Raw genomic sequence first — 25,089 nt, 5'->3', positions numbered from 1 at the left:
AGCTCTACCAGCCAAGCTCATCTATTGTGACTGAAAACAGATTGTAAACGTCACACAAATGTTTAATTTCATTATTTTGGTAAACATTTGGGGGAATATCTTCTAGCTTCAGCCTTCAGCTTAACTGCACCTGACTGCAGCTTCTCCATAAAGCAAGAGAGTGTGGTTGCATTCTGATTTAGTGCAGTGCTCGTGATGCCAACGTCTTTCCACTTTAAGGAGAAGCCTCATTGCCAATGAAAAAAGCTGCTGTTCTCCAGACACATGCAGAAGTGAGAAAGATGCCTTGGTATGAAAATGAAATGTTTTGCTGGTTTGAAAGCCCCGACCCAAAGGCCGTTTCAGAGGATTGATGAACCACATTAAGAAGAAAATAAAACCTTGGCAAATAACTTTGTTCGCATGTACACTACTAACCTGGTTATGCTTGGACATATTGAACGGTTTGGGTTATTTGTTGTGATATGCTACATGCTAAATACACTCACATACACAGAGATGATCAGACACCTGGTTCTCCAACACTCTGCATACAGGTATGAGTTCTACATCCCAAATATGCTGTACTGTGCATGCGAACACACTCACTGGCGATATCCGCCAGAGCTTCAGCATAAAAATACCGAATCTCAATCTCAGCCAACGTTTAGTCTGCCGTGAGTTAACCGACGCTCTTCTTCCATCTGCTGGAAATCAATACCAGAGGATGTTGTTGCTGCTGCTACTGCGGCTCTGGCTGATGCTCTGAAGCGTTTTACTTTTCCTTCAGTAGGGTGACGTTATTTGTCTGCCTTCCTTCTTTAACTCCCTCAGCCACACAAAGAAACTCACGCATCAAACCGTACGAGTGCACAAATAGATATGACGTGACAAAAATAAAAGCAGCCCAGAAAGAGTGTGAGCAAAGCCAGTGAAACACTTTTAGGCGGTGATATCAGGAGATATTTTGGACTTAATTACACAAAATTTACAGAAGATTCTTCTCTTTCGTAAAAACCCTTGACAGGATGCCATTTAGTGAGACATTACACCCCAGTGGAGACTCACTGGCCAACAGTGGAGGCCTGTGGTTGTTCTGGGCTGCTGCCAGGCACACAATGTTCCCCAGAGCTCCACAAATAATAAATCTGCAACAAATAAAAGCCAAAGACAGCGCCAGACATGGACAGAGCACAGAGCTATGCAACAGGACAAAAAAAACTGCCAAACAAAATGAGAATCAACTGATAAAATATATAGATGTGTGTCTTGAAGTAATTTCAATCTGGAAAATACAACTTCAGTGACATTTAGCTTTACATCATTATTATGATTTTTTTTTTGTCCTTTTTGGCTCATTCCTGAGTTCAGGGTTGCCCCCGTGGATCATGGTCCGCGTGTTGATTTGGCTCAGCTTTTACGCCGGATGCCTGTTCTGACACAACCCGGCCCAATTTTGTGGCTTGGACTGGCACAGCTGGGGGAGGGGAATGCTGTTAGGGATTCAGTGTCGTGTCCAGAGACCCTGTGGTCCGTGGACGACTGCCTTTACTGTGTGAGCTACAGCCGCCCCCTATCTTTAAATCATTATAAATTAGAAATATTGTACGTTAATAAATAATAGCAATCCTACAGTTTCTGTCTGCTTGTTTGACACCTGTGAATGCTGCACCTCCATCAAACCGCAGGTGACAGCTCATCAAGATGACTGACAGGTGCTGAGTGGGAGTACGACGGTGCAAGCAGCACAGTTCATAGAAATCTCAAGAAGAAATTCATATGGTTACTTTCTAAACCCAAGGTATCAATTATTAACCATTTTCTATATAACCCCGAATCACAAAATTGCCTTACACTTAAGGCCTCAGGCTTAGTAAGTTCCCATATGTCTGAGCATCTCTGATTGGACCACAGATCATAAGAGGTTCACAGATCTGAGATTTTGACTGTGAATTGGAGAAAGCCAGAAAAATGTCATTTTCAAAGTCAATGGGCCGAGTGATGTGGACAGAGAAAAGGAAGCTCTTAACAGGAGCCGACAGCTGGTGTCAGGCCTCATGTTGCTGTGAACACTGTAACGTCGGGGAACATCTTTTGCTTCATATCAGAGAAGCATCTATTCCTTCATTCTGCACTGTGCGGCACGAGTTTGTGCACTTACACCAAATATTCCCTGAACATCAGTTACCTCAACGTTGTGTGTTGTGTGTCCCATGCAGAAATTCTTGAGCTAATATTATAAGCTGATGTGGCACAAATATGAGTCAACTTAAGACGTATTCAAAAGCATTTGGACACATACAGGACTGTATCTCTGTTCATTTCCACCACCAAAAGGGACTGACAGCAACTTGTAACTTCTTATCCATTTGCATGATAATGACTACTGATTAAACTGATTGATTAAACTGTGTTTTGTTTTGTCCATAACATGTCAGAAAACAGTGACCAAGACCAAGGAGACATTTTTAGATGCTTTCGTTTTATCAGCCCAAGAGTCAGAAAACTCAAAGATGTGTAGTTTATGTACCGTGAGACAAAATTAAAGCGAACATTTTTAACACTGAAGAAATGACTGATTTTGCAAAACATTGGCATTTTAAATTCTTAATAACAGTATTAATTATTCACTCAGTCAGTTGTTTGTGTCAGCTGTATCTGGCTGCACAAGGTCTGCGTGTTTCTATTCTTATCTACCTCGACTTCAAAGATCAATTTCAACAAATCTGAAAATACAACAGCAGTAAATCCCACCTGACTGCCTCTCGCTCTGCTGATTGTCTGGTGGTAACAATCCTCTTCATCCCAGTGGACACATGTCCTGCTCAGCAGTCCACAGGCCCACCAGTTCCAGCACAACATCACAACTCAACTTAGGACCAAACCAGAAATCTGAGGATCCAAACGGTCCCGGTGCAAACAAACAGCTCCTACTCCCCCACTTCGCAGATTGGCCGAACCCGTGCCGATATTCTGCTCGTCCAAGTTTACTTTACCAGCTGTGTCAACAATGTGAGGAACAACACTAGAAAAAATTAACTTATGCCAGGAAAAACAGTAGACGGCTTTCCAGCAGGTTTATGTTAAAGGTGAAGTGAAACTTTCAGTACCACAACAACACACTGCAAGACTGTGATGTAAGACACGTGAACAGAAATTGAAAGCTTAAAATAAGCTTCAAAGGGACTTTCCTGATTAACTAAAGGAGGGAACTACTTCAATCCACAGATAGATCGACAGATAGTGTCACTAGTTCAATTTATCTGCTCTACATCTTGCCAGGCAGTCAGCCAATATGTGAAGCATGAAGACACGTGTTGCATTGAGCTAATAGAATCATTCCACTGACACTTCATTACTTTCCTGTGTCAATTCAAATCTATTTTTACGTTTTGAGACATTTAACATTACTCTGCTTTGAATAATAACTGGGTCTTTGTATCTTTTTTCCACATAAAAGTATTTTTCCAACAAATCTATTTTCCTACAACCATTAGGGTGAAAAGCTACTCCAAAAACATTATAATACAGTCAAGTCAAATAGAATAGAGGCAAAACATACAGCACCTTGCAAAAGTATTCATACCCCTGGAACTTTCCCACATTTCATCACGTTACAACTACAAACCTAAATGTATTTTACTGGGATTTTATGTGATAGAGCAACACAACACAATTGTGAAGTGAAAGCAAAATGATAGATGGCTTTCAAAATATTTAGTGTGTAAAGAAGACACACTTTTCCGATATTGAGTTGTAAAATATGTTACTTCACAAATATGCACCACTTCCCAATCCCAATAAAATATGTTTGCATTTGTGGTTGTAACGAGAGAAAATGTGGAACATTTCAATACTTTTACCAGGCACTGCATGTGAGAGGATTTGAATCGTCGCATATAATTCTGCACACTGTTTCATAACATCAGCTTAAAAGGAAAAGTTGGAGCGTCTTGCAAAAGTGGGTGTCTAGTTTGTTTAAGCTGAGCGAAAAAAAAAAAAATAGGGACAAAAACATTTAACTAATGAAGACAACGTCCAGTGACTTGTGTTGTTGCTTTGCTCTCCGTGTAAACTCCCTCAGAGGACTGGGCCACAGGGACTCAACAATCACCACAAAGACTTCTTCCGACGATTGGTTGGGTTCAAGGAAGTCATTCGGAGATAGAAAACCTGAAATTTGATTGCAGACAACTTGGACAGAAATGAAATAGGAGAGACCGTCTGTAATTCTCCTCAAGAGAGAGGTGGAGGTTCAGCTTTTCAAACGTGTTGGAAAAAATAAGATGATCAAACGTAAAGGGAGATTCAGGTCAACACTTTATTCCACAGGTCTATTAATTCCTAATAATTTCGTAGTTTCTTCAATAAACTATGTTGAGTTTATATTGACTTCCTGGTAATAAAATGTTTCATGAAATCCTCATAAAATATTTAAAAGTTACAGTGAGTATGTTTGCAGACACGTTTCACATTTTCTAACCAGATGTCACAGATTAGTGAGATCTAACTCTAATATCTCCAAACAGACATTTTGTGTTTACAGACCCACGCACATAGGCTACTGTTTCCTTTGCATTGGGAAATAAAACTCCACTAGAAGGTTTCCAAGTAACAGACAAAGACAAGAAGAATCTTCCCTTTCACGGTGAAGCAGCTCCTGAGAGCTCAGAGGCCTCTGACAGCCTGTGGATTTATTCCCGGCCATTATTTCAGACACCGAAGCCATTCAGGTGCCCCCTCACGGTCCTGGCATTGGAATTTAAAAATGCTTTCTCATGCCAACTGGGAATTGCTGGGAAGAAGAGCTGTGACCTTTCTGAGGTCACAAAACAACCACTGCAGCAGCTAAGAAAGAAATAAACCAGTTTCGCTTTTTGTATTAAAACCTTGAAATGTTAGAGAACATAATTGAATCATTTATAGTATTAAACCAAGTTTCATCATTTGATTTGATTTGCATTGAGCCACCAGGTCCTGCTTAACCTGTCACAATACAAACAAATAAATTGTAAAATATTGGATCTGTTTATTTTCTTTGCGCTGCATGTTTTTTTTAATATAAAACGTAATTTCAGATGTTATAAAATGTAGTAAGTAATTAGTTAGGATTCAAATGAATGCACAGGGGTGACAATACGTTACACAGTTAGAAAATAGAAGAAAATGGAAATACCATGTAAAATGCAAGTTAAAGTTATTGTTATTGAAGTTGTTGGCGTGGATATAAAATCTACATTAAGGCTTTTTATGCGGCTGTTTCTGTATGAGAATGATAAACAAGCAAAACATAAATCCTCTCCTTCTTTTAAATTAGGTTGAACTAAACTAATTTCCTTTGAGTGTAGATGGTTTTGAGATTGAAGTCGAATAATCAACAGCACAGACAATAGGATGAGAAAAACCGTGAAGCTAATTATCAGGTCAGCTTCTCTACTTATATATTATATATTATTATTATTATTATACATATTGCAAGTTGGCCAGTTTCTGTATTCACCATCTCTCCTTCCTGTCCACCAGTTGTCCCCAGTGTGCTCCCGTCTTTTTACATCACCTTCACATCCACCTGCACACCTGTTTCTAATTCCCTCATCTTTTCACCTTAACCCACCCCTTGAGTCACTGCTTCCTGACAAAATGTCTACAGTTCTCTCCGAGTTGTGGCTTCTTAGCCTTCGGACTCAGTCTCAGTTTTTGACCCTCACTTTTTCCTGCTTTGTGTCCCTTTGGATTTCGCTGCCTATTTCCTGTTCAAATATGCAAATGAGCATCAGCTCTTCTGTGAAGGCTTTACAGACCCAGTGGGAGCAAGCTTCCTGCCAGAGGAGAAAGATCAGCCTCTGTACTGTTGCACTTGAAAACAACAAGAACCATAAAGACCAAGCAGCAGTACAGTTGTTGTAAAGATGCAACAAATGAAACATTTAAATATACAGTAGCTGCCTCGACGTTTAAACCTATGCTTATTATTTGTGGAAAACTGGCTGACTGCTTACAATTGGTTGAAATATTGTACAAACTGTTCCAGAGTCAAGACTTGCTGAGTGTTCACAGTGAACATTATCAACAAGTCTGCAGGCATCAGTTTATTTCCTGTAAAGCCGACTGACACTTGACTTCTCCATTGGTTGTCAGCTGAGACAGGTTGGCTGCTGTTTTATCGCTCTTCTCTCAACAATAAAATTTCTGCAATTGTTTTCTGGACCTGCTTCATAAACAACTGGGAAACTTTATTTCAGCTCGCAGCTTTTAAAGTAAAAAAAAAAAAAATAGTGTGTTTTAAACCCGAAGGCTGCAACCCAAGCTCATAGATCTCTTTACACTGTAAAGCAAATCATACACGTCTGGACCTTATTGCAAACGTGTCAGCCGGCCTAACAGACTGACAGCAGGGAGGGACAAAGACTTAGTTTGACCACGAAAAAAAAAGAATTCAGGACACATGAAACACAAGTCAGGCTTTACAGCACAGTTGAGAGACACGGAGTCAGTTTGAGAAAGAGAGAAAAAAAAGCAACATCTAACTGCGGACAACTGATATCCACGTCTCACACGGACAGAACAGCAGAGTATCATTTCTAAAGGGGAGACAATCCAAAGACTGGAAACAGCAGGAGATTCTGTTAGCAGTAAATACATGTTCAGTGTTCCCACAGGTGGAGAGTTTCTTTGTGTTGCCAATCAGAGCTGTAGCCACAAGCTCTCTGAATGCACCAGTCTGCCGTCTTTGCTGAATATATACACTTGCAACTGAAAGTAAAAATAAAACCTATATGGCAATAAGTATGTGGACACCTAAACATTACATAACATCACGGCTGTACCATCCACTGCTACAACAGCCTCTGCTCATCCGGTTTCAGGCTGCTCACCACAACTGTTTATACTCACTGTGAAATAGAAGCAAGCATAGAGGAAAGTGAACCCAACACAAAATGTAAGACAGAAATACTCCAACCAGCAAAAACTAAATGAGGAGTTATGCAGCAGACTGGTCCCGACAATAAACAGATGAAAAATCATGTCAAATAGGTCAGAGCAAGACTACGGACACTCGACTGCTCAAGTTGTGCTCAAGACCTCTTGCCTGCAGCAGTTACTTTGTAATTTGCACAAACGTGCGTGAGTGACTTTTATTTGAGCAGGTATTTAAATGTAATAAGACACAAGACAAGCCTTTCAATACGAACACTATACATTCATTGAATTTCCAGAAAATGTGCTATATTATGATATGTACCATTATCTGGTTATGAAAGAACCTATATCACGATTTTGCACGGCCCTAAATGTGCATAAAATATGAACAAAGACAACAGTTGAGAGCACTTTGAGTTTTCGATAAGGAACATACAGAATGAGCCTGCAGGTTTAATATAAGGCTTTGCACAATACAAAAGGGCAACAACATTAATCAAATGTTCACCCGCAACAGCACATGATCTGTCTGTTTGCCCTACACTGTTAGGATTTATGAACAGGCTGACACAGGAACACATCTACCAGCCACTGTGGGATTATTACAGACAAGACCAAACGTGTCAAAATATCAAAGGGGCACAGCCTCCTCTGCTGGGAAATCGTTGCCTGGGTGTGAAGAGTCTGGTGGCAGTGGCAGCACATCACACACACACCGAAACATAGAAAAATATTCACAGCTGAATTAAAACCCGAAGGCAAAAACGAAGAAGCTACCGTCTGTTTCCAAAATGTGCAAGAGCAAAGCAGTTAGTTTTTGTGTGGTACCATTGCATTAAAAAACCCTGATCTATTCCTCACTCACTCACACACACAGAGACTGCACAACGAAACATACAGTATAGTCCACACATGCATTTGCAAACCTACTTAAGTTCACTAATGGTCTCACAGAGAGACGTTCTGCATCAACATAAACACACACACACACACACACACACACACACAACATCGACACACTCCCCCCCGCTGTGTGCTGCCGTTGTGTCGGAGCTCACCAGGTCCTCCAGGATGGTGACGGGGAAATCGAACATGCACATCTTGACTGGCTGAGCGAGGGCTCTGTGGAGGTTGAACAGAGACTTGGCTTCCATGCTGTACAGTGAATGCACCGCACGGCCGCGTACATGCACGCCTTCTCACGGCAAACATACACCAATAAAAAAAAAAAAAAAAAAAGATAACGATAAAAACAAAATGTAAAAAAAAACAAAACACGGCTGCTGCTCTCTCGATCTGCCTCTCAACAATGACTGCGAGGAATGCGTGTCAGAGAAGAAAAGCCATCCCATCCCACCTCCACCTCCTTTCTCGTCCTCTGCTTCCTAGCTTCAAACAACCCTGCACTCCCGTCGTATCTCTCCCTCCCTCCCTCTTCCTCTTCTTGTCTCCCCCCCCCCCCCCCCTCCTCCTCCTCCCTCACCAGGGAATGTCTTAACTATAAGCAGCTGCTTTCTTGTCTTTCGGTCTTCGGGAGGTATTGCCCAACAGCTGCTCGGCAACACTCAGCTGCGATGCCACAACCGCAGCCTGTTTGCTTCTCTCTCCTCTGTTATGTTCGGGCTACGGTGCTCAGACTTGCCACACAATTGTATTCGTCTACCAGATAGGAAAAAGGAAGGCTTGCCAAATGAAATGCATCGGGTACACAGAGGAGATCTGAGTTGTGGTCTGACTCCCTTCTGCTTCATTATGCTGCAGCGATTTAATCAAGAGAGAAGGGCCGGATCTGTTTTTCTCCTGTAGTGCCAGACTGTCTGTGTGAGCCCATTAAAGATGAAGAGAGGTGGCTGCTTCTGAGGCTGATGTATGAATCAGCCTCCCCACTCATTAATGCTGCTGGTAACTGTGAGAGCAGGCGTTCTGGCAGGTCACCGCACTTCATCTAAAAATTGTTTGCTTTACTCAGTATCTGCTGGGAGGCTGCTGTGGTGCTGCCTGTAGTTTTATTCAACCTTTGATGGAATGTTCTTGTGGTGTGGTGTTTCTGGCCTGCGCCTGTCACACATTGAGAAACGGCCCGTCAATCAAACACTAGGTGGCTTTCAATGCACCTGTTTTTATGTGTGTCTTTAACTCGCACAGCTGCATTTTCCCGCTCGGCTTTGGTCAACGCATGACAACGTGCGATCAAACCTTGGCCTATCGGGGAGACACAGACAGACTGACACACAGCGACAGACAACCATTAGACATCCACCAATTCCTCTCCTCTGAATGGCTCTGGCCTCTGGAAGGTAGCCGGAGAAAACCCACACGAAGAGGAGATGATGCTAACCAACCCACAAACTCTCGGTGCTGCTCGCAACGGAAACAGAGTGAATGAAATTATCGTGAACAAAGAACCAAAAATGAAGTGTGGGGCATTGAAGAGATGCACTGATGATGTAAATTGTAGTGTTGAGTATTTTAGTTGGGAGGTAAACAGTTTTACACCACTACATTTACCTGACAGCTTTAGTTAATAGGACTTGAAATAAAGTACTTCTACACTGTTCTATTGATAGACCGAGGTTGAACTGGTGGTTCGGATTTCCAAGCTACTGTGGAGGCATTTGTAATTTAGCTAACTCTTTTTACTATCCACATGCACATGATGGCATTTCATAATCTAATCTTTTCCTCTGCCACCAATTAACAGTAGCACATCACAGCACATCAGCACATTACGTTCAGCAGCCTCTCTCCCGCGATCGGCTGTTCCCACAGTGACGTTTTCTCCAGCGACACAAGAAGCAGAACTGAACTTTGTCTTAAAGCTTTGCGTCTGTTCTTGTGGTCCAGCATTAGCAACAGTACAAAGCAGTGACAGTCTGTCTTCTTTGTATCCAGTGGCTGTTTTTGGTGTCAGATGACGCCTGTACCGGAGCTCTGATCTGCAGACTGAGAAAGCTTTAATACAATCCTGGAATCTGCTATAGTGATCCACCATCAGCACCACCACCCTTGTCCAGGAAAAGAAAGCGCCACCCCAAAAAGCCACAGTGTAATTTTACACAAAAATGCACTCAGGCTATAAATAAAAACAGGTTTTAAATATAAATGCTGAAACATTAGGGTTAAATAAAACCACTCGTTCTATCTGCATAACACTTTGAGTTACCGCTGTTACATTTGTGCCAGTTTAATAGGGAAATCTTGAGTTTATACAGTGCAGTGGCTGGTTTACAAGTCATTTTGTTTACTCTCTTTTATTCTACAGCTTCCTCCAACTTGAGAAAAAACAAACATTAAAAAAAATAAAAAAAACTCTCTGTCTGGCAGAGAGGTTTTTTTTTCTCATGGAGGAACAGAACCGTCAGGTGTTCAGAGCAGCGCATGTTGAAGCTTTCGAGATGACTCACCTAGCAGCGCTGACGAACACGACTTTACACGTGCAAAAGTCACACTTCGGCGTGTCAGTAATGGTGGGTGTGAATCTGTCCGATCATCTGTGTCGTTCTGTCCACTGGCCTATCGATGACACATGTATGGTCCAATTACCAGGTCATTCCTTCTCATTCCTTAATAGAAACTAAAACTTTTCCGAATAAGACATTAAATAAACAAATAATAAACTTAATATTGTCAGTCTTCCCCTCAGCAACAAAAGTCAATAAATAACATAATATATAATATATATATATAAAATATATTGAGGTCACTGGAACGGAATATCTTTCCATTCCAGTGACCTCAATATTGACATTTTCATATTTTGATCTCATCTTTGCAGCCTGAACCTGAAGGCCCAAACAGCCGCCTGCAAACTCTTAAAAATATCTAATCAACCTCATCGTATTGTATGTAGGTCACACAGCTTGTACCCCAAATGGTTCAAACGGCGATGGAAAGGAAGTTGCTTTGACACAAAACAGCCTCAGAGCTGCGAACACGTGTCTGTTTTGTTTTTACAGCTTCCACGCTTTTTGTTTTTTGTTATCTCACCTATCGCACGGGTCCACGTGTGAGCGCTGCTTTGACCACTTTGCTGTAGATACACGAAACCAAGCTCAGTGGAGAGTAAACATCCCTGCTTTGTAATTATTAACTGTCCCTTTCGGGAAACATATTGCAAAATGACGCTGGAAAAATGAGCAAAGAGCACTGGGCCATTTCATTTTAAAGATTTTCCCTGTTAAAGGTTTGAGAAGCACTTTATTTTGGCGGGGTACTCTCTGTGAACTCAAGTTAAAGCAAAAAAGTACCTAACTGCAAGTATTGTGTTGCAATGCTTTACGGGTGCTGAAATACTAAGCACGTGCTCTAAGATGTATAATATTTTAAACACTTTTGAGGTTGTTGTTAAAAATCTAGCCCAGATTTCTTTCACATGCCTCATAAATAATGTTTCTGCTGAAATCTAAAACATTCAGGTCGATTTAAGTTTAATTCATGAACATATTCAAGGAGAGGAAGCATTTCAAAAATCGGATTTCTGAGAATTCAATTTGAGAAGTCTTCAACATCCATTTCTTCTATTCTCAAATTCTCCCTTCAGTTATTAGAAATGATTTAAAAGTGTGTGTGTGTGTGTGTGTGTGTGTGTGTGTGTGGGGGGGGGGGCAAACACCAGTAAAACACCATTTGTCAAATAGTGCCGTACTGACACAAGAGTTGGTTTAAATATTTTAAGTGTGTACTGGCTCCAAGTCCAAGCCTTCAGTCTTTTTTAACAGGACACAAAGGCAGAATTCAGCCCCAATTCAGATGCAAATGATGGTTTAGAAGTACAGCAGCGAGTAGAAGATGAAGTGCTGCTGCTGCTGCCGCCACTGCTGCCTTTAAACACAGAGACAGTGGAAGAAGAAGGAGGAAAGTGCAAGAGAGAGCAGGCCTGAAATACCAGAGGGAACTGCTTTCAGATGCACAGGCCGTCCCACAGCTCAATACTGTAGGAGAGCGGTTGTCATGGAAACAGGGAGGCAAAGCCGGCTCTTCGTAAGGCTACCAAAGACCAACAAGACTAGACATGCTCCTTCTCCCTCCCTCCCTTTACATACAGCCAGCCAGGACAGTAAGACAGACTGTAAGCTCCAGGCCGGCTTCCTGTGGACTGGGGACAAAGACAGGACGGGCGATGGAGGTACATAAGCACTCACTTCACCTGAGACCTGTCTGCAGTCTGTAGCCCTGCCCTGACTGCCCTCGGTGTGATCTTCACTGCTTAAAGGCCAAGATGAGATGGGAGTCCAGGTCCAACACAACAGCAGAATCACGAACACTCAACATCCCCACAGGTCACAGGAGTTGGAATGTAAAACAATTCAGTTCAGCTCAGTGTTTGCTGAGCTCAGACGCTGCTTCAGTGGAGCAACTGCCCAAGTCCCCCGAGCTCAAAAGTGTAATATTATAATGAATGGAAAGATACATCCTCTGCACTCTATATGTTTGCTCATTAAACAGGAGATATCAGGGCAAGCAGTTAGCCTCCAAACACACTCAGACAACTAACGCTGGCCACTGAAGCTGGTACCCACGTGGGAAAAATACTCTCGGGGGAACTTGCAGGTCAAACTAATATCCCTCAGCCGTGTGTGAATCATAACCAGTGAAGATATACTCAGGTCATTCATGTGAGTCATAAACATTTTACGAGCTGCGTGTCTTATTGTATGAAGAGACAACTGATCAGTCTGACTGGCAAATTTCTCATTTCTGCAAATCTCTACAACAAAGGCAGTGGCTACAATATTAGCGGTAGCTATAGTCAGCACACGCCCTGCTAGTAAAACTACAGCAGGTTGAAAAAAAAAAACAAATTATCTTTGAAGTTTAGTGCCTCAGACTCAGCTGTCCCCAATTCTACTTTTAACTGCCTCTAAGTTACCCATGGAACCAAATTAGTATTTTTTTTTTCTATTGTGATGATGATATGTTAATAACATTCTAATTTCTTTGTGTCTAATTTCTTTGGGGAAAACAATCATCCTCATATGATGAGCGGAGGTGAGAAGACATTCTCATGGTAATTTGTGCTATTTGTTTCTATGTGCTGTAACAACTAAGAGCAAGATACTTAACCAAGCCAGGCTCACAGAATATCAATGATTTCTGCTCGATTAGTACATTTAATATTAATAGCAATACCTTGGAAAGATATTTCCTCCTTTCACTTTGTAAGCTGCATGTCAGCGAAGCATTCAGGGACCACAAACTGGTTCCTGGCCAGAAAAACTGGTTCCAGAGTAGCACCGGATCTTTGCTGGTCTGGAACCAAGAACAAATTTTTATCGGGAGCTGGCGATGTGACCAACACGTACGTGTAAAGAAAATCACTGTGCAGTGTGTTGGAGCAGTGCGTTTGGAGGCCGATGGAGCTTCACAAAGCCAGAAGGCAACATTTGTGAGAGACATAGCAATGTGCTCTCTGTTTTTAATGTGATATGTGCTTTTTGTTACTTTAGTTTGTGGAAGTCAAAGAGGATCTTTCTACCAAGACTTCTCACCTGTTAAATGTCAAAGAACTCAGGAACTGTCTGATCAAAGACATAATAAACATGATTATAAATCTGACCGGACATTCAGTGCCAACCTTTTAGTTCATTTGGCATTTTTCCGTTGTTTCTGCTTGTTACATTTGACTCAATGTTGGTCACATTTGACTCAAATGCAACTACAACGGAACGCTCACCTTTCTGTAACCTTTTCAGCCTTTCTTCTGTTCCTGTTTTCTGCAGCAGGAAATTTGAAACCTCGAAAGTTTCTGTATGAAGATAAAAATCTGCTTAGAAAGACCGAATCTAAATGTTATTACACACTGTTGCAATTTGTTAATCACCATTTTGATATTACCCAGTCATTTATTCTAAAGCACTTATTCACTGGTGCAGAACAAATGGCTGATGTATATTTTTGCACAGAGTTCAGAAGAAGATATGAAGTTAGTCAGCTTCAATTTCAAGTAAGAGATTTATTTTTTTTTTTATGGAAAAACAATAAACGGCCAGAATGAGCAGCAGCCAGACTTCATGTTTCTGCCCTGGATGGAAAACTTGCCTTCAGTCAGCATGGACGCGCCTGCAAATGATTACAGTGTCTAAATACATAAATCTGATCCGGTCACTTGGAAATTACAAATGTAGTGGGGAGTCAGGCTAAAAAGAGCAGATTTGCGAACCAAATTAGAGCCACTTGCTGACTGAACAAACAACTGGTGTGGGACAGCGGAAAAGCAGAGCTGAACAGTGAAATGCTGAGAAACACAGTAGCAAGTAGAAATGTTTCTCTACATTTCTCCACATGCCTCTTCTAATGAGAGATTTCAAGAGTAGGCCTCCACACACACACACACACTACCACACAAATAACTAAAGATTCTAAAAAAAAAAAGGGAAAGGAAAAAAAAAAAACACTCTGGACTCAAAGCTGGAGAAAAAAAAAAAGTATGATTCTTGTCACATTCCATCAGACAAAGAGGTCAGATATGCTGGGAGTGAAGTCGAGCTTTAAAAGCTGAGAGGTTTTTAGAGCATGGTGCAAAAAAAATGGAGCAGGAGAAAAGCTTCACAGATGTATCTGGAATTCCTACAGTAGTGAAAGAAAGATGAAAATGTTTTTTTAAAAGGGGATAAAAATCAGTAACAGCAGGAAGAGGAAACAGGATTTACATGGTGGGGAGAAAAGAATAAGGAACGGTTGTTTATAGTTAAATCCATGCAATGTCTTTGTGTTGGTGAGTGTGTGTGTGTGTGTGTGTGTGTGTGTGTGTGTGAGGGGGGGTAAACAGGCCCTTTAAACTGAAGCAGTGGGAAGCCTCAACATCCTGAAGCAAGCTGCTCTCATCCTGCAAGCCTCACCAAAGAAAGCTCAGCCCGTGACCTTTGACACCGATTCACTATGTTTACTTGGTCAGGTTTTCTCATGGCTCATCAGCACGAAGCCTGTCATACATTTCAAGACTACACCTGTTTCACCAACCAAAGTATGATGGAGATCAGTAGGGTTGATAGAGCCTGAACTATTCACCAAGTGCATGAATTTATTGTCATTTCTGTCACACTGCTGTCTGTCTGCATAAACAGCTGCTCCTAAAATTATCATTAACTAAAGCATTAAACCCAACATGGACAATAAGAACATATCAGAAAAGCAGGATTCATGCTTTCTGCAAAAACCTCAGCCTGCAGCACAACTGTAACATCAGAGCCCCTGCGAAGCCCCTTGCCGCTCTGTTTAAGAAACTTTGAGTTGTGCTAACACACACACCTCTTTGCTGGTGTTTGGCTCGTTTGTCTCACCCAACCACGACCTGCTCCACCCTCTTCCAGCACGCACCGATAATAAGAAAGAGTGATTGAAAAATTGCATGTCCACTGCGGTGTTTTCTCAGGGTCTCGATAGACATCTGCCTGATTTGTAGCACTCATCTGTGATTTGTACTACTCATTGTCAGAGGGCAGAAACCATAAAGTGGCTTTAATGCCCAGCTGCACAGCAACACTTTCACACCTGCGTGCACTTTTCATTCCATTTCATTTTTAGCGTAAAAAATGAAACCACAGGTGAATATACTCCAAAGAGCAACAGTGACTCAACATTAAACAATTAATCCAAATTGATTTATTTACCGCTGAGTGACTAATGGATTAATTGACTGTTTCTTGTATCTTGTATTTCCTCTGCTGAAACACCTCACATCTCTGAGGATGTGAGGTGTTATTGACGTGAAGCTTTTATTTATGGTCACTGTGCTGCTATGGGAGAAAACAAGAGGACCTCAACAAGCCGGACCCCCCACCCCCTCCAACTCCACCTTCCCCTTGTTCTTGGAAAGAGAAGGTCATGAGCTGAGCGAAGGGCATTTCCTAGAGGATTTCTGGTCTGCAGCTGTGATTATATCACAGAATATAATGAATCTGAATGCAAACACTAGCAGCTTTAATTTGAGCAAAAAATAGCTGATCAATACTCAATAAAATTCAATACCCAAGTGAAAGTACAAGAAATTCTCTAAAAATAGCACTTCACTATTTTAAACTCGAGCTGAAGTACTAAGTGCATGCTCTACACTTGGCTTTAAGTACAAAGTGAGTATTTAAAGTATGCAAACGCCATTAAACTTGGTGCTGTTGATAACATGAATGTGGTTCAAGTCAAGATGCTGTCTAGTTTAATATACGTGGAGATCTTCTATTCACTAACTGACCCTTTTGTTACAATCAATAAAAAGCAAATATGGCAGAAGGAGAAACATTGTGTAGCAGCCTTATTAAAAATTAACAAATACTACATGCCACAGATGCAGGTGTCAAGTGACGGGAAGGGAAAATATCGGATTTGCCAATATTTGTGCTTTCGGCACTTCTGTAGTCTTAGACATAACTACATAAGGGTAGAAAAATAGGCGATAAATCTAAATCTTGCATTCACAAAACGTACTATCATAGAAATATACTTAAAGTAACACTGTGCAGAATGTCCCGTTTATATTCATTTTTGCATTAATGTGTTAATATTGTCGCAGCTGTTAAAGCTGGAATTAAGTCTAACTACTTAAAAGTACTGCAAGGTAGTTCAAGCCATATTATTAAGAGTTTCCTATACTTCGTTTTAAGCAATTTCCTCTGCAAAATAATTCAACTCTCAAATATATTTGGAGGGTAAAAAAAAAACACACACACACACACACACACAATATTTCCCTCTGAGTAAAAATGTAGTAAAAGTAACCGAGTAAATATACTTGACTCTAAATGGGGGAATAGGTGCATTCAAAAATTCCTATTGGTCACCTGGGCAGACACACAGTGTGAAACAGGTGGAGGATACCTGTCGCCACAAGAGGCGTCATCGTCACGAGCACGAGCAGAGTGCATTTAAATATGAACCCACTGACCTGATGCTCTGATTTCTTACCTGTTTTTCCAGCATGATCATTCTCTCAGTATCATGACCTTCAGGGAGTGTGTGTAATCCGTGCGAGTTAGACACACTCCTCCGGTGCCAGCATCTTCACGGATGAGCGGGTGGGGGGGGGGGATAACGGTTACGGATGCTCCCAGCTAACTAGCGTTAACGTAGGGAGGGGGGGGCGAGGGGATATCCACGGTGGCTTATCCTTGAGAAAAATGTCCTCGGTGAGCACAGCATGTCTCGATAAAGATACAAAAAGCCATCACTGGGTGTTTACTCGTGGATTTAAAGCACCGCGTCGGTCGGCGACCGAAGGGGGAGAGGCGGGCACAACCGACGGACGAGCTGAGAGCTAGCTAACGTTAGCGTGCTAGCCCGGCTACCTAAACCCAGCGGTTATCACAATTTCATTTGTCCCCTCCTGCCCTCATCCATCGCCGCCTCCAGTCGCTCCCAGTCACGCTCGAAGAAAAAACGCAGGCGAGTGGTGCCCCCCAGCATCGGCTCTCCCGAGCAAACCGTGCGCGCTGCTCGACGACGACATCCCAGGGAAGAGCCGTGGTCAATCCGAGGGGAAAGATGTGGTACTAAATTGGCCACTGATGCTTAAATGGATGCTGCTGCTGCTGAGAGGGAATCTCCGCTTCCACCGAGACAAGACGCTGCTGCGCTCGGAATAAGCAGCGCCGCTCGGAAACACGACGCTCCTGAACGCACCACACGTATCACGACACACTTTTCTGACACAATTTTCTTTTCGGCCCATTTACACAGAAACAAATACATCTTTAACACTTATAAAATAATAATAATAACAATTTACCATTTAAGCAGACCATTTAATACTAAAACTACCAATACTATTAATAATAATATCAATTATTATTATAATTATTATAACTTTGAGGAAATTTAGGGGGATTTTTACTCCACCACAATTCTGTCGAGCTTTGTTTACTTTTACAGACTTTAATTTAAAATGGAATTAAAGTCACAGAATATAATTAATGCATCTGTCCGTACAAAAACTAGTTCAAATAACCTTTAAAAACCTTTACCAGCTGCAACTTTAGTAATGTGCATCAATAAATCTAATGCAATAATATGTTTGTTCTGAAAGGGGCCATTCTGTGTAATATGCAACTTTAACTTCTGCTACTCTAGGCATATATTGATGATATATTGAGGTTTTAGTATTTTGCAGAGCTTCACTTTAAATGATTATTTAAACACTGTGGTAATGTTTTTTTTTAATGAAGGAGAAGATCTGAGTACACAGGGATGGAGCTCTGTAGTAACAGATCCTACTCATTTATTGTGATCTAGATGGAAGATGGAAAAATAAAAAATTATAATTATCTTCCCTTCTACCGTTGTATTGTCCCTATGCTTTTTTTAATTGCTACCCACCAAAGGGTAAGTTGGTAAATAGGCGAAATCAATGTTGGTGATTTTTCACAGTAAATAATCCGAAATCAGGTTTTTGATGTGGTTCTCCGCTAGAATTTGTTCATGAATTAAAACTCGAAAACAACTGAACATTTAAGATTTCTGCAGAAACGTTATTTTTAAGGCACAAGTGGAGCAAATCTGGAGTAGACTTTCATGTACTTTCATGTTTTTTTAGTTCTCCAGCTGCACCTGCAGGACCTGCAGTTTTACTAAAGTATGGAGTGTGTTTGCAGAGTTAAAAGGAAGTGCATTTGGTAAAAGTGACACTACTTGTGAAGCTTCAGTATCATTTTGCAGGAAAAAAAAATGAACCTAATGATAACATGAACTGTAAAATGGATGTTATGATTGCAAATGAAAATACAAAAAATGCATGGTAGAAGCTAAGGCTATGCTGCCATGTTAAGTAATGGAAAATGCTTTAGAAAAAGCTGCAATGTCGCCGTGTAGAAATACTTTATCACAAGTACAAATCCTGCATTCAAACTGTCACTTAAGTACAAAAGTATTTCTAAAAATAAAACACTAAAATTAGTTTTTATGCAGAATGGCTTATTTTATATATATACATATGCTGTATTAATAATCATGTGTTGTGAACCTGATTGGTGAAATGTGAGTTACTTTATATATGCAGGATATATAATACATTTTACACCAGGAACTAGGAAAGTCTTATGGCTGTACTGTAAAGTAAACAGAAGCCAAATTGACCCAATAAAAGTAAATTTGACACTTAAAAGAATCAAGCAAAATAGAAATGCCTCAAAATGGTAGTACTCTTGTTTTGTTGCCCCTGTCCCAGATTTTGCTTTGTACGCCACTGCCAGGCACGTAGCCTGCCAGGCTCAACGCAGGGCAACAAAGCCCTCGTCTCCTCCTCTTGGTGCATTGTGGGACAATAAGCAAAACCAACATGGCAGCCGCCAGAGCTCTGAGTAAGGTCGGATGGTCTCTGTTGGAGTCCCCAGCAGCCCGCCGGTCTGGTACTGTGTCCTACCTGGTGGGGAAAGGGAGTGCACCCGGGTCCAGGAGGGCGTACGGTACTTTTGGAATGGGGGTTCGGTCCAAACTGGTCTCCTGTGTGCGGACAGGAGGAGGCAGGGTGCTAGGCTGCGCCTTCCTGCTCGGTGGAGGTCTGGGTCTGTATCAGACCACGAAATACTGTGTCCAGCAGCACCTGGCCCAGGGGGAGATCAAGGTGAGCACAGTAAGCAAACAACACGACCTGCACGCACAGCAAAACCAAGTACTGCAATCAAATACAATCCATAAAATAGAAATATTACAGAAAATGGAGAGTTGAGCTAGATGCTGCACAGGCTACACAGTCCACAGTACTGTGCTGGGATAGAGTAGAAGCCAAAGGTAACACAGAGGAACACCTGTTCAGGTGTATATAACGTGCATTGATCCAAATACTGGTCCACAGGTGGTGTCATTGTAGTCCAGAGCCTGAACATGAGATGAAGAGAGCAAAGCCGTACATGTCTGTAAAAACTATTGCAGAAAAATATAGGTCAGTGTTTTAAAGAAGAACATCTGCAATGGTGGTTCAACCTTCCTCGTTGCAGGTCCCTGGTGGAGGTCTGAAGCTGACCCTGTACCAGTACAAGACCTGCCCCTTCTGCAGCAAGGTGCGAGCCTTCCTGGACTACCACGGGCTGCCGTACGAGATCGTGGAGGTGAACCCGGTAATGAGGCAGGAGATCAAGTGGTCGCCCTACAGGAAGGTGCCCATCCTGATGGTGGATGATGAAGTGGTACGACAGTGTTTTCCCCCGTCCCGACTCAGACACTGATTACAAAGTGATGGCAGAACTGTCAGTGTGCCAGTCTGCAGATAAATAATCAACTGTTTTCATTAATTATTCGTTTAAAAGTTGTTTAAATGGAAATTATGTGTTTAAATCGAAGAAAAATTGACATTTATAGAAACAAAGGAAAGCATTTGTAGACTATTATTTTTCTGTCGCTGGCACTTTCACACACAGAAATTAACTTGGAGCTGAATGCACGGCCATGCTTCAAAACCAGGGTTAAAGGTCACCTTAAACCCTAAATGGCTCGTTTGGGGAGTTCACGTCCCGCTGATTTTATACATTTAAAAAAAAATAATTCTGCTTTCTATCTGAAAAACAACTCTAGATGAAGTGGAAATTAAATTACATCAAGTTCTCCAACCAGAATAAAATGAAAAACAGTAGTCGCCCATTAACACAAATGTCCTGATTTAAAATTTGTGTAAAACCCTTTTCCCAGCCAGCTAAAGACTCATGACCGCATCACTAAGAATTAAACATTTCTTTCTGTGTTGCAGCAACTGAACGACTCGTCTGTCATCATCAGCTCCCTCAAGACTTATTTAATCAACACGTACGTTGATGCTTCCTGTGTGCGATGTGAACATTTGTTTTTTCCTGGTAACTATTATGATTAAACTGGCTGAGACACATCACCAACAGGCCTTCATGTTTTAAAAAAAAAAAAAAAAATCACGAAGGGTCTTTTTGTCCAGCTTCTGCTTCTTCCGGTTTCATACAAGCTGTCACGGTGATATGTGTGTTTAAAGCTCAGGTTTTCATCATAGTTTTAATTTGCTTCATGCAGTGAACACACAAATACGTTTGGTTGATCAAGTGTAGATGGATATTGAACAATTGTTCATTTTTAATAGAAATGTGTCACAGCTACTCTGACCAGCTGCTTTGGTGATTAATTAATAGTTATTTAAGCCACAAAATATGGGGATTCCAGCCTCTTAGCCGAAAGAAATGTATGTTTTTCTCTGTCGTATATGACAGTATACTGAGCTTTTACAGTTTTTACAGACATTTTTTCATGATAGTTAACTGATTAAACAAGGAAATAATCAGCAGATTATTCAATATAATAGTATTTTCTAAACAAGAAAATGATTAATGATCAATTAATTAATTAATTAATTAATTAATAATGCAATAAGAACTTGAAAACATTGGCTATTATCAGGCACATATTAGCCTGTATGTATGACTCTTTGAATGTGATTCCTTGTCCTCCAGGGAGAAAAGTATGTCTGACATCATTCGCTGCTACCCAGAGATGAAGTCTGTGAATGACAGAGGGAAGGAGGTGACAGAGTACAACAACAAGTACTGGCTGATGCTGAGCGAGGCTGAGACTGCAAAAATGTATCCAGAGAAGGGAATGCAGAAGTAAGTGCCGACCTGGTACACAAGACAGGAGCTGGAGGTAGAAATCCCTCAGCGTGCCCTTATTTTGAAAGGATGCTCTGGCTCCATGCCGAGCTTCTCTGTGGCTGTAACTGGATGTACTGGAAGGTGAAAGCAGCTGGTTCCTGTAAATCCAAGATGCTGCTACGCGAACGTGTTAGAGAGACAGACAAGCAGACAAAACCGAGCTGAATTTAACAAATACATGGTGGAAAAAAACTTACTCAAACTTCTACAGGCCACTTTGTGACTTCAGATAGACATCATGCTACTCCACTCTGCTATGTTCCCTGTCTGCAGCCTTTTGCCATGCACAAAAAGCCAATTTAAAAACTCATTTACATGTAAACATGGCGGAGGAATCTGTGTTCTACAGGAGAAGTCTACCTGGGGACATCAGGTTTTCTCTCTTTCTAACCTGACAACATAAGAGTTAAGAAAACCGAGTGCAGTCACTGACGGCACTTTAATCGATTTAAAGTGTTAGACCACAATAACTGGGTTGTGTAGCCAGCATCTCGAGCCAAAATGAGACAGTGTGAGTCAAATATTCTGCACAAGCTGAGGAAACTGTGGTGAAAAGATGACACAAAATGTCTATGAATGAAATGGCTTGAATTTCTAAAGGCAGGGAAATATCACAGCAATATAATATGTAAAATAGGCTGGTAACCTCAGGAGACAGACAGGAGACTCATCAAATCTTTTTAGACCCCATGTGAAAAGGTTAATGTTACCATCTAGAACACAGAAAGTTTCCTGCAGGTGCATCAGCCAAGATTACAAACGGGCCTCTAGTCGTTGAGAGACGATCAAATTGTTGTTTCAAATATAAATTATATTGTAAAACCTTTGAGTTCAGCAGTGAACGTGTGTAAATGAGTCTGTGCCGTAAAAACATTTCCTTTTCCTGTTTTCAGAGAGGAGATGAAGTGGCGTGAGTGGGCCGACGATTGGCTCGTGCACCTCATATCTCCCAACGTGTACCGAACTACCGGCGAGGCCCTGGCCTCCTTCGACTACATCGTACGTGAGGGAAAGTTTGGGACGTTCGAAGGTTTCTTCGCTAAATATGTCGGCGCCGCGGCCATGTTCCTCATCTCCAAAAGGCTGAAAAGTCGGTGGGTGATAGATGAGGGGGTTTCTGGTGGTGACACGTTTGATTTGGACCGTCAGCGCTGACTGTCCTCTTTTCCAACAGACACAACTTGCAGGACGATGTCAGACAAGATCTCTACAAGGCCGTTAACGACTGGGTGGAAGCGATGGGCAAGAAGAGGAAGTTCATGGGCGGAGACCACCCCAACCTGGCCGACCTGGTGAGGCGACACACCTGTGTACTTCTACCTTTATTCCCTCGTTTCAATGCACGTCCAAGTTGGGCGACAAATGGAAGCTGTGACCCTGATAATCCCGTCGTCTTCTGAGCATTTTAAAAGCAAGAATACAGCATATTCTCAGTTACTGTCCATTAGTATGATTTCTACTTTATTCCGAGAGCTGATCGTTTTTGGTAGTTTAGGAATTTAATCCCTTAACTCCTGAGTGAAATACTGCCAACACGATACATCAGTATTGATCATCTATAACAGTTTTTCTGAATATTGTATCAGTAATTGGAGCTATTTTATTAGAAAAGTACTTGTCATAGTTTGAAGGGCAGCTTCACTGATATATGTATATATAGTATTTATCTCTATAAAATATTGTCATATAGCTGCTTAAATAAATTGTTTCATTTAGGTAAAAACATTATTCGTCTGGTCTTATCGAACTAGTTAACTAGTTTAATGTTACGTCATAATCAGATTTCAGCTTTTTATATTTGGAAAAAGCTCTCACTGAAACTATTCGCATAGCTGTACTGGTAATTTTCCTCAAGTATCTGATTACTTCTTCCACCATTGAAGAAGCCTGACAAACTCTAATGTGGACGCTAATTCTAGCCCAGACTCTGAAAATGTAGAACTGAGAATAATGGAGGGTAAACTTTTCATCAACTTTTCCTCCTCCTTTCATAAGAAACAGGGAAGCAGTAACCATTTGCTGTGAGATGCACTACACAGCAACTTTATCATGGCTTTAATCTCATTTTCTCCCCCTTCTCCACCTGCAGGCAGTGTTCGGCGTCCTCAGAGTGATGGAGGGCCTACAGGCGTTTGACGACATGATGGCCAACACCAAAGTCAAACACTGGTACAGACGCATGGAGAGCGCGACGCTCAACCGCGAGGGCCGAGACTGAAGGCGAGCGGTGCTGAAGGAGAGACCACAGGAGCACAGAGCACTTCCGGCCTCCAAAAAAGACTGAACAGAGAGAAGCCACAGTGAAAAAGGCCCCAGCTTCGGTTGTGGAAACTGTTTGAGAACAGTCGCCACTGGCCTCATTTACTTCCTGTTCAGCACATGAATTTAAACCAGTATGTGTCAGTTTACTGTAGACATTTACCGTTTGTCTGAAGAGAAAGACGTCACACGCATTAAAACACTTGATATTTTTCTCCTTTACCTGCTTTTTGGTGACACCATCAAATCTGATTTATTTTGTGTTATGGGGAGAAGAGAGTCTTTTGCATTCCTCTTTCATACTCGGACAACTAACACAATTCTTATGCAGATGCGAAAAAAATCTGGAAATTTAGTTGCACACATTTTTAGGTATTGACTTGTGTCAAAAGAAGCAAAAATAACACCTATGATCATTTATAGAACACAAGATATCTGTATAAATATTTCTTTCTCTTATGTCTTGACTGTAGAGCACTTAGTCCTCTTCTGAAAGTAAAACTGTACACGGGGACTCAAACAACCACCAGTTTAAATGATGTTTTAAGTTCAGATCAGGGCCCACGTTGACTTTAAAAGATCTTGTTCCATCCGAACTTTTACATCACAGCAGTTTTGTCTAAGCATAAAACTCTTTAACTTTTTTTTTAAATTTCAGTAGGTTTTTTCTGTCTGAGACCAGTTTCTTTCTGCGGACCTAATGTGGGATCAGCAAGCTTCTCTGCTTCTGTTCTTTCTCTTCAGGTGACGTGAAAATGAGCTGGAGAGCTGTCAGTTTGAATGTACTTAATATGCAAATAATATTTCTGAATTACCTGTATTAAAGCTTCCTTTGCATAGTTGTAAAAAGGTTAAATAAAAACTGAAACTTCTGTGGTTTTATATTTGTGCAACAGAAAATACATTTATTTATGTTAGAAAAAATTACCATTAGAAGTAAGGAAAATCTCATCTTTTTTTTAATCTGCAGAATTAATTCTGGCACCGGGCAAACTAGTGACTGGTCCTCTTGTTACAAAATGGGACAAACTGTTGAAATATTTAAAATGTCTCTGATTGCAAAAATCAAACTGGTAATGGCTGTACTCAGTTTTAGTTTAAAAATAATTGGGACCTAAGGGCTGCAGCAAATTGCTGTCATCACAGAAATTTAGTTTTTCTTTTCATGCATCCCTCTTTTTGTTTCTCATCTTGCTGCTTGATTTGTAGTCTATACAATTACTAAAAATCAACCTAAACATATGGTTTGCCAGCAAATGAAATGAAGTCAGCAACAAGAGAATGGTTGAAGTGTCTGCTTACATTTTTACAGTCAACTAATAGAGTAAAACATGACCAATGC

General features: G+C 41.2%; 2 protein-coding genes across 5 annotated transcripts in view; one reads left to right on the top strand and one right to left on the bottom strand.

The window, feature by feature from the left end:
- LOC137135591 (ral guanine nucleotide dissociation stimulator-like) overlaps positions 1 to 17,601 on the bottom strand; it is a 43,239-nt gene extending 25,638 nt beyond the window's left edge. Inside the window, exon 1 of one of the 3 annotated variants that reach the window (XM_067519900.1) lies at positions 16,798 to 17,601. In XM_067519900.1, the coding sequence (XP_067376001.1) occupies positions 16,798 to 16,818 (21 nt within the window). In that variant the 5' untranslated portion in view covers positions 16,819 to 17,601. Of the gene's footprint in view, positions 1 to 2,733; positions 3,046 to 7,958; positions 8,243 to 16,797 lie in introns of those variants that run through there. The other 2 variants (XM_067519899.1, XM_067519898.1) reach the window with 2 other exon arrangements.
- Positions 17,602 to 18,931: 1,330 nt separating this feature from the next.
- On the top strand, positions 18,932 to 24,619 carry ptgesl (prostaglandin E synthase 2-like). 2 transcript variants are annotated; one of them, XM_067519912.1, is made up of 7 exons: positions 18,932 to 19,456; positions 19,821 to 20,009; positions 20,567 to 20,622; positions 21,291 to 21,443; positions 22,382 to 22,582; positions 22,663 to 22,780; positions 23,578 to 24,619. In XM_067519912.1, the coding sequence occupies exons 1-7, from the start codon at positions 19,163 to 19,165 to the stop codon at positions 23,704 to 23,706; spliced, it is 1,140 nt and encodes a 379-aa protein (XP_067376013.1). In that variant the 5' UTR covers positions 18,932 to 19,162; the 3' UTR covers positions 23,707 to 24,619. The 2 variants fall into 2 exon arrangements, with proteins under 2 accessions (XP_067376013.1, XP_067376014.1); XM_067519913.1 differs by having other exon boundaries at positions 19,092 to 19,447.
- The last annotated feature ends 470 nt before the right edge of the window (positions 24,620 to 25,089 follow it).

This window comes from Channa argus, chromosome 11 (genome assembly GCF_033026475.1).
Source record: "Channa argus isolate prfri chromosome 11, Channa argus male v1.0, whole genome shotgun sequence".
In the NCBI taxonomy this organism is placed as follows: Eukaryota; Metazoa; Chordata; class Actinopteri; order Anabantiformes; family Channidae; genus Channa; species Channa argus.
Note: the sequence above shows the minus strand (reverse complement) of the source record. Positions and strands in the feature narration are given on the sequence as shown.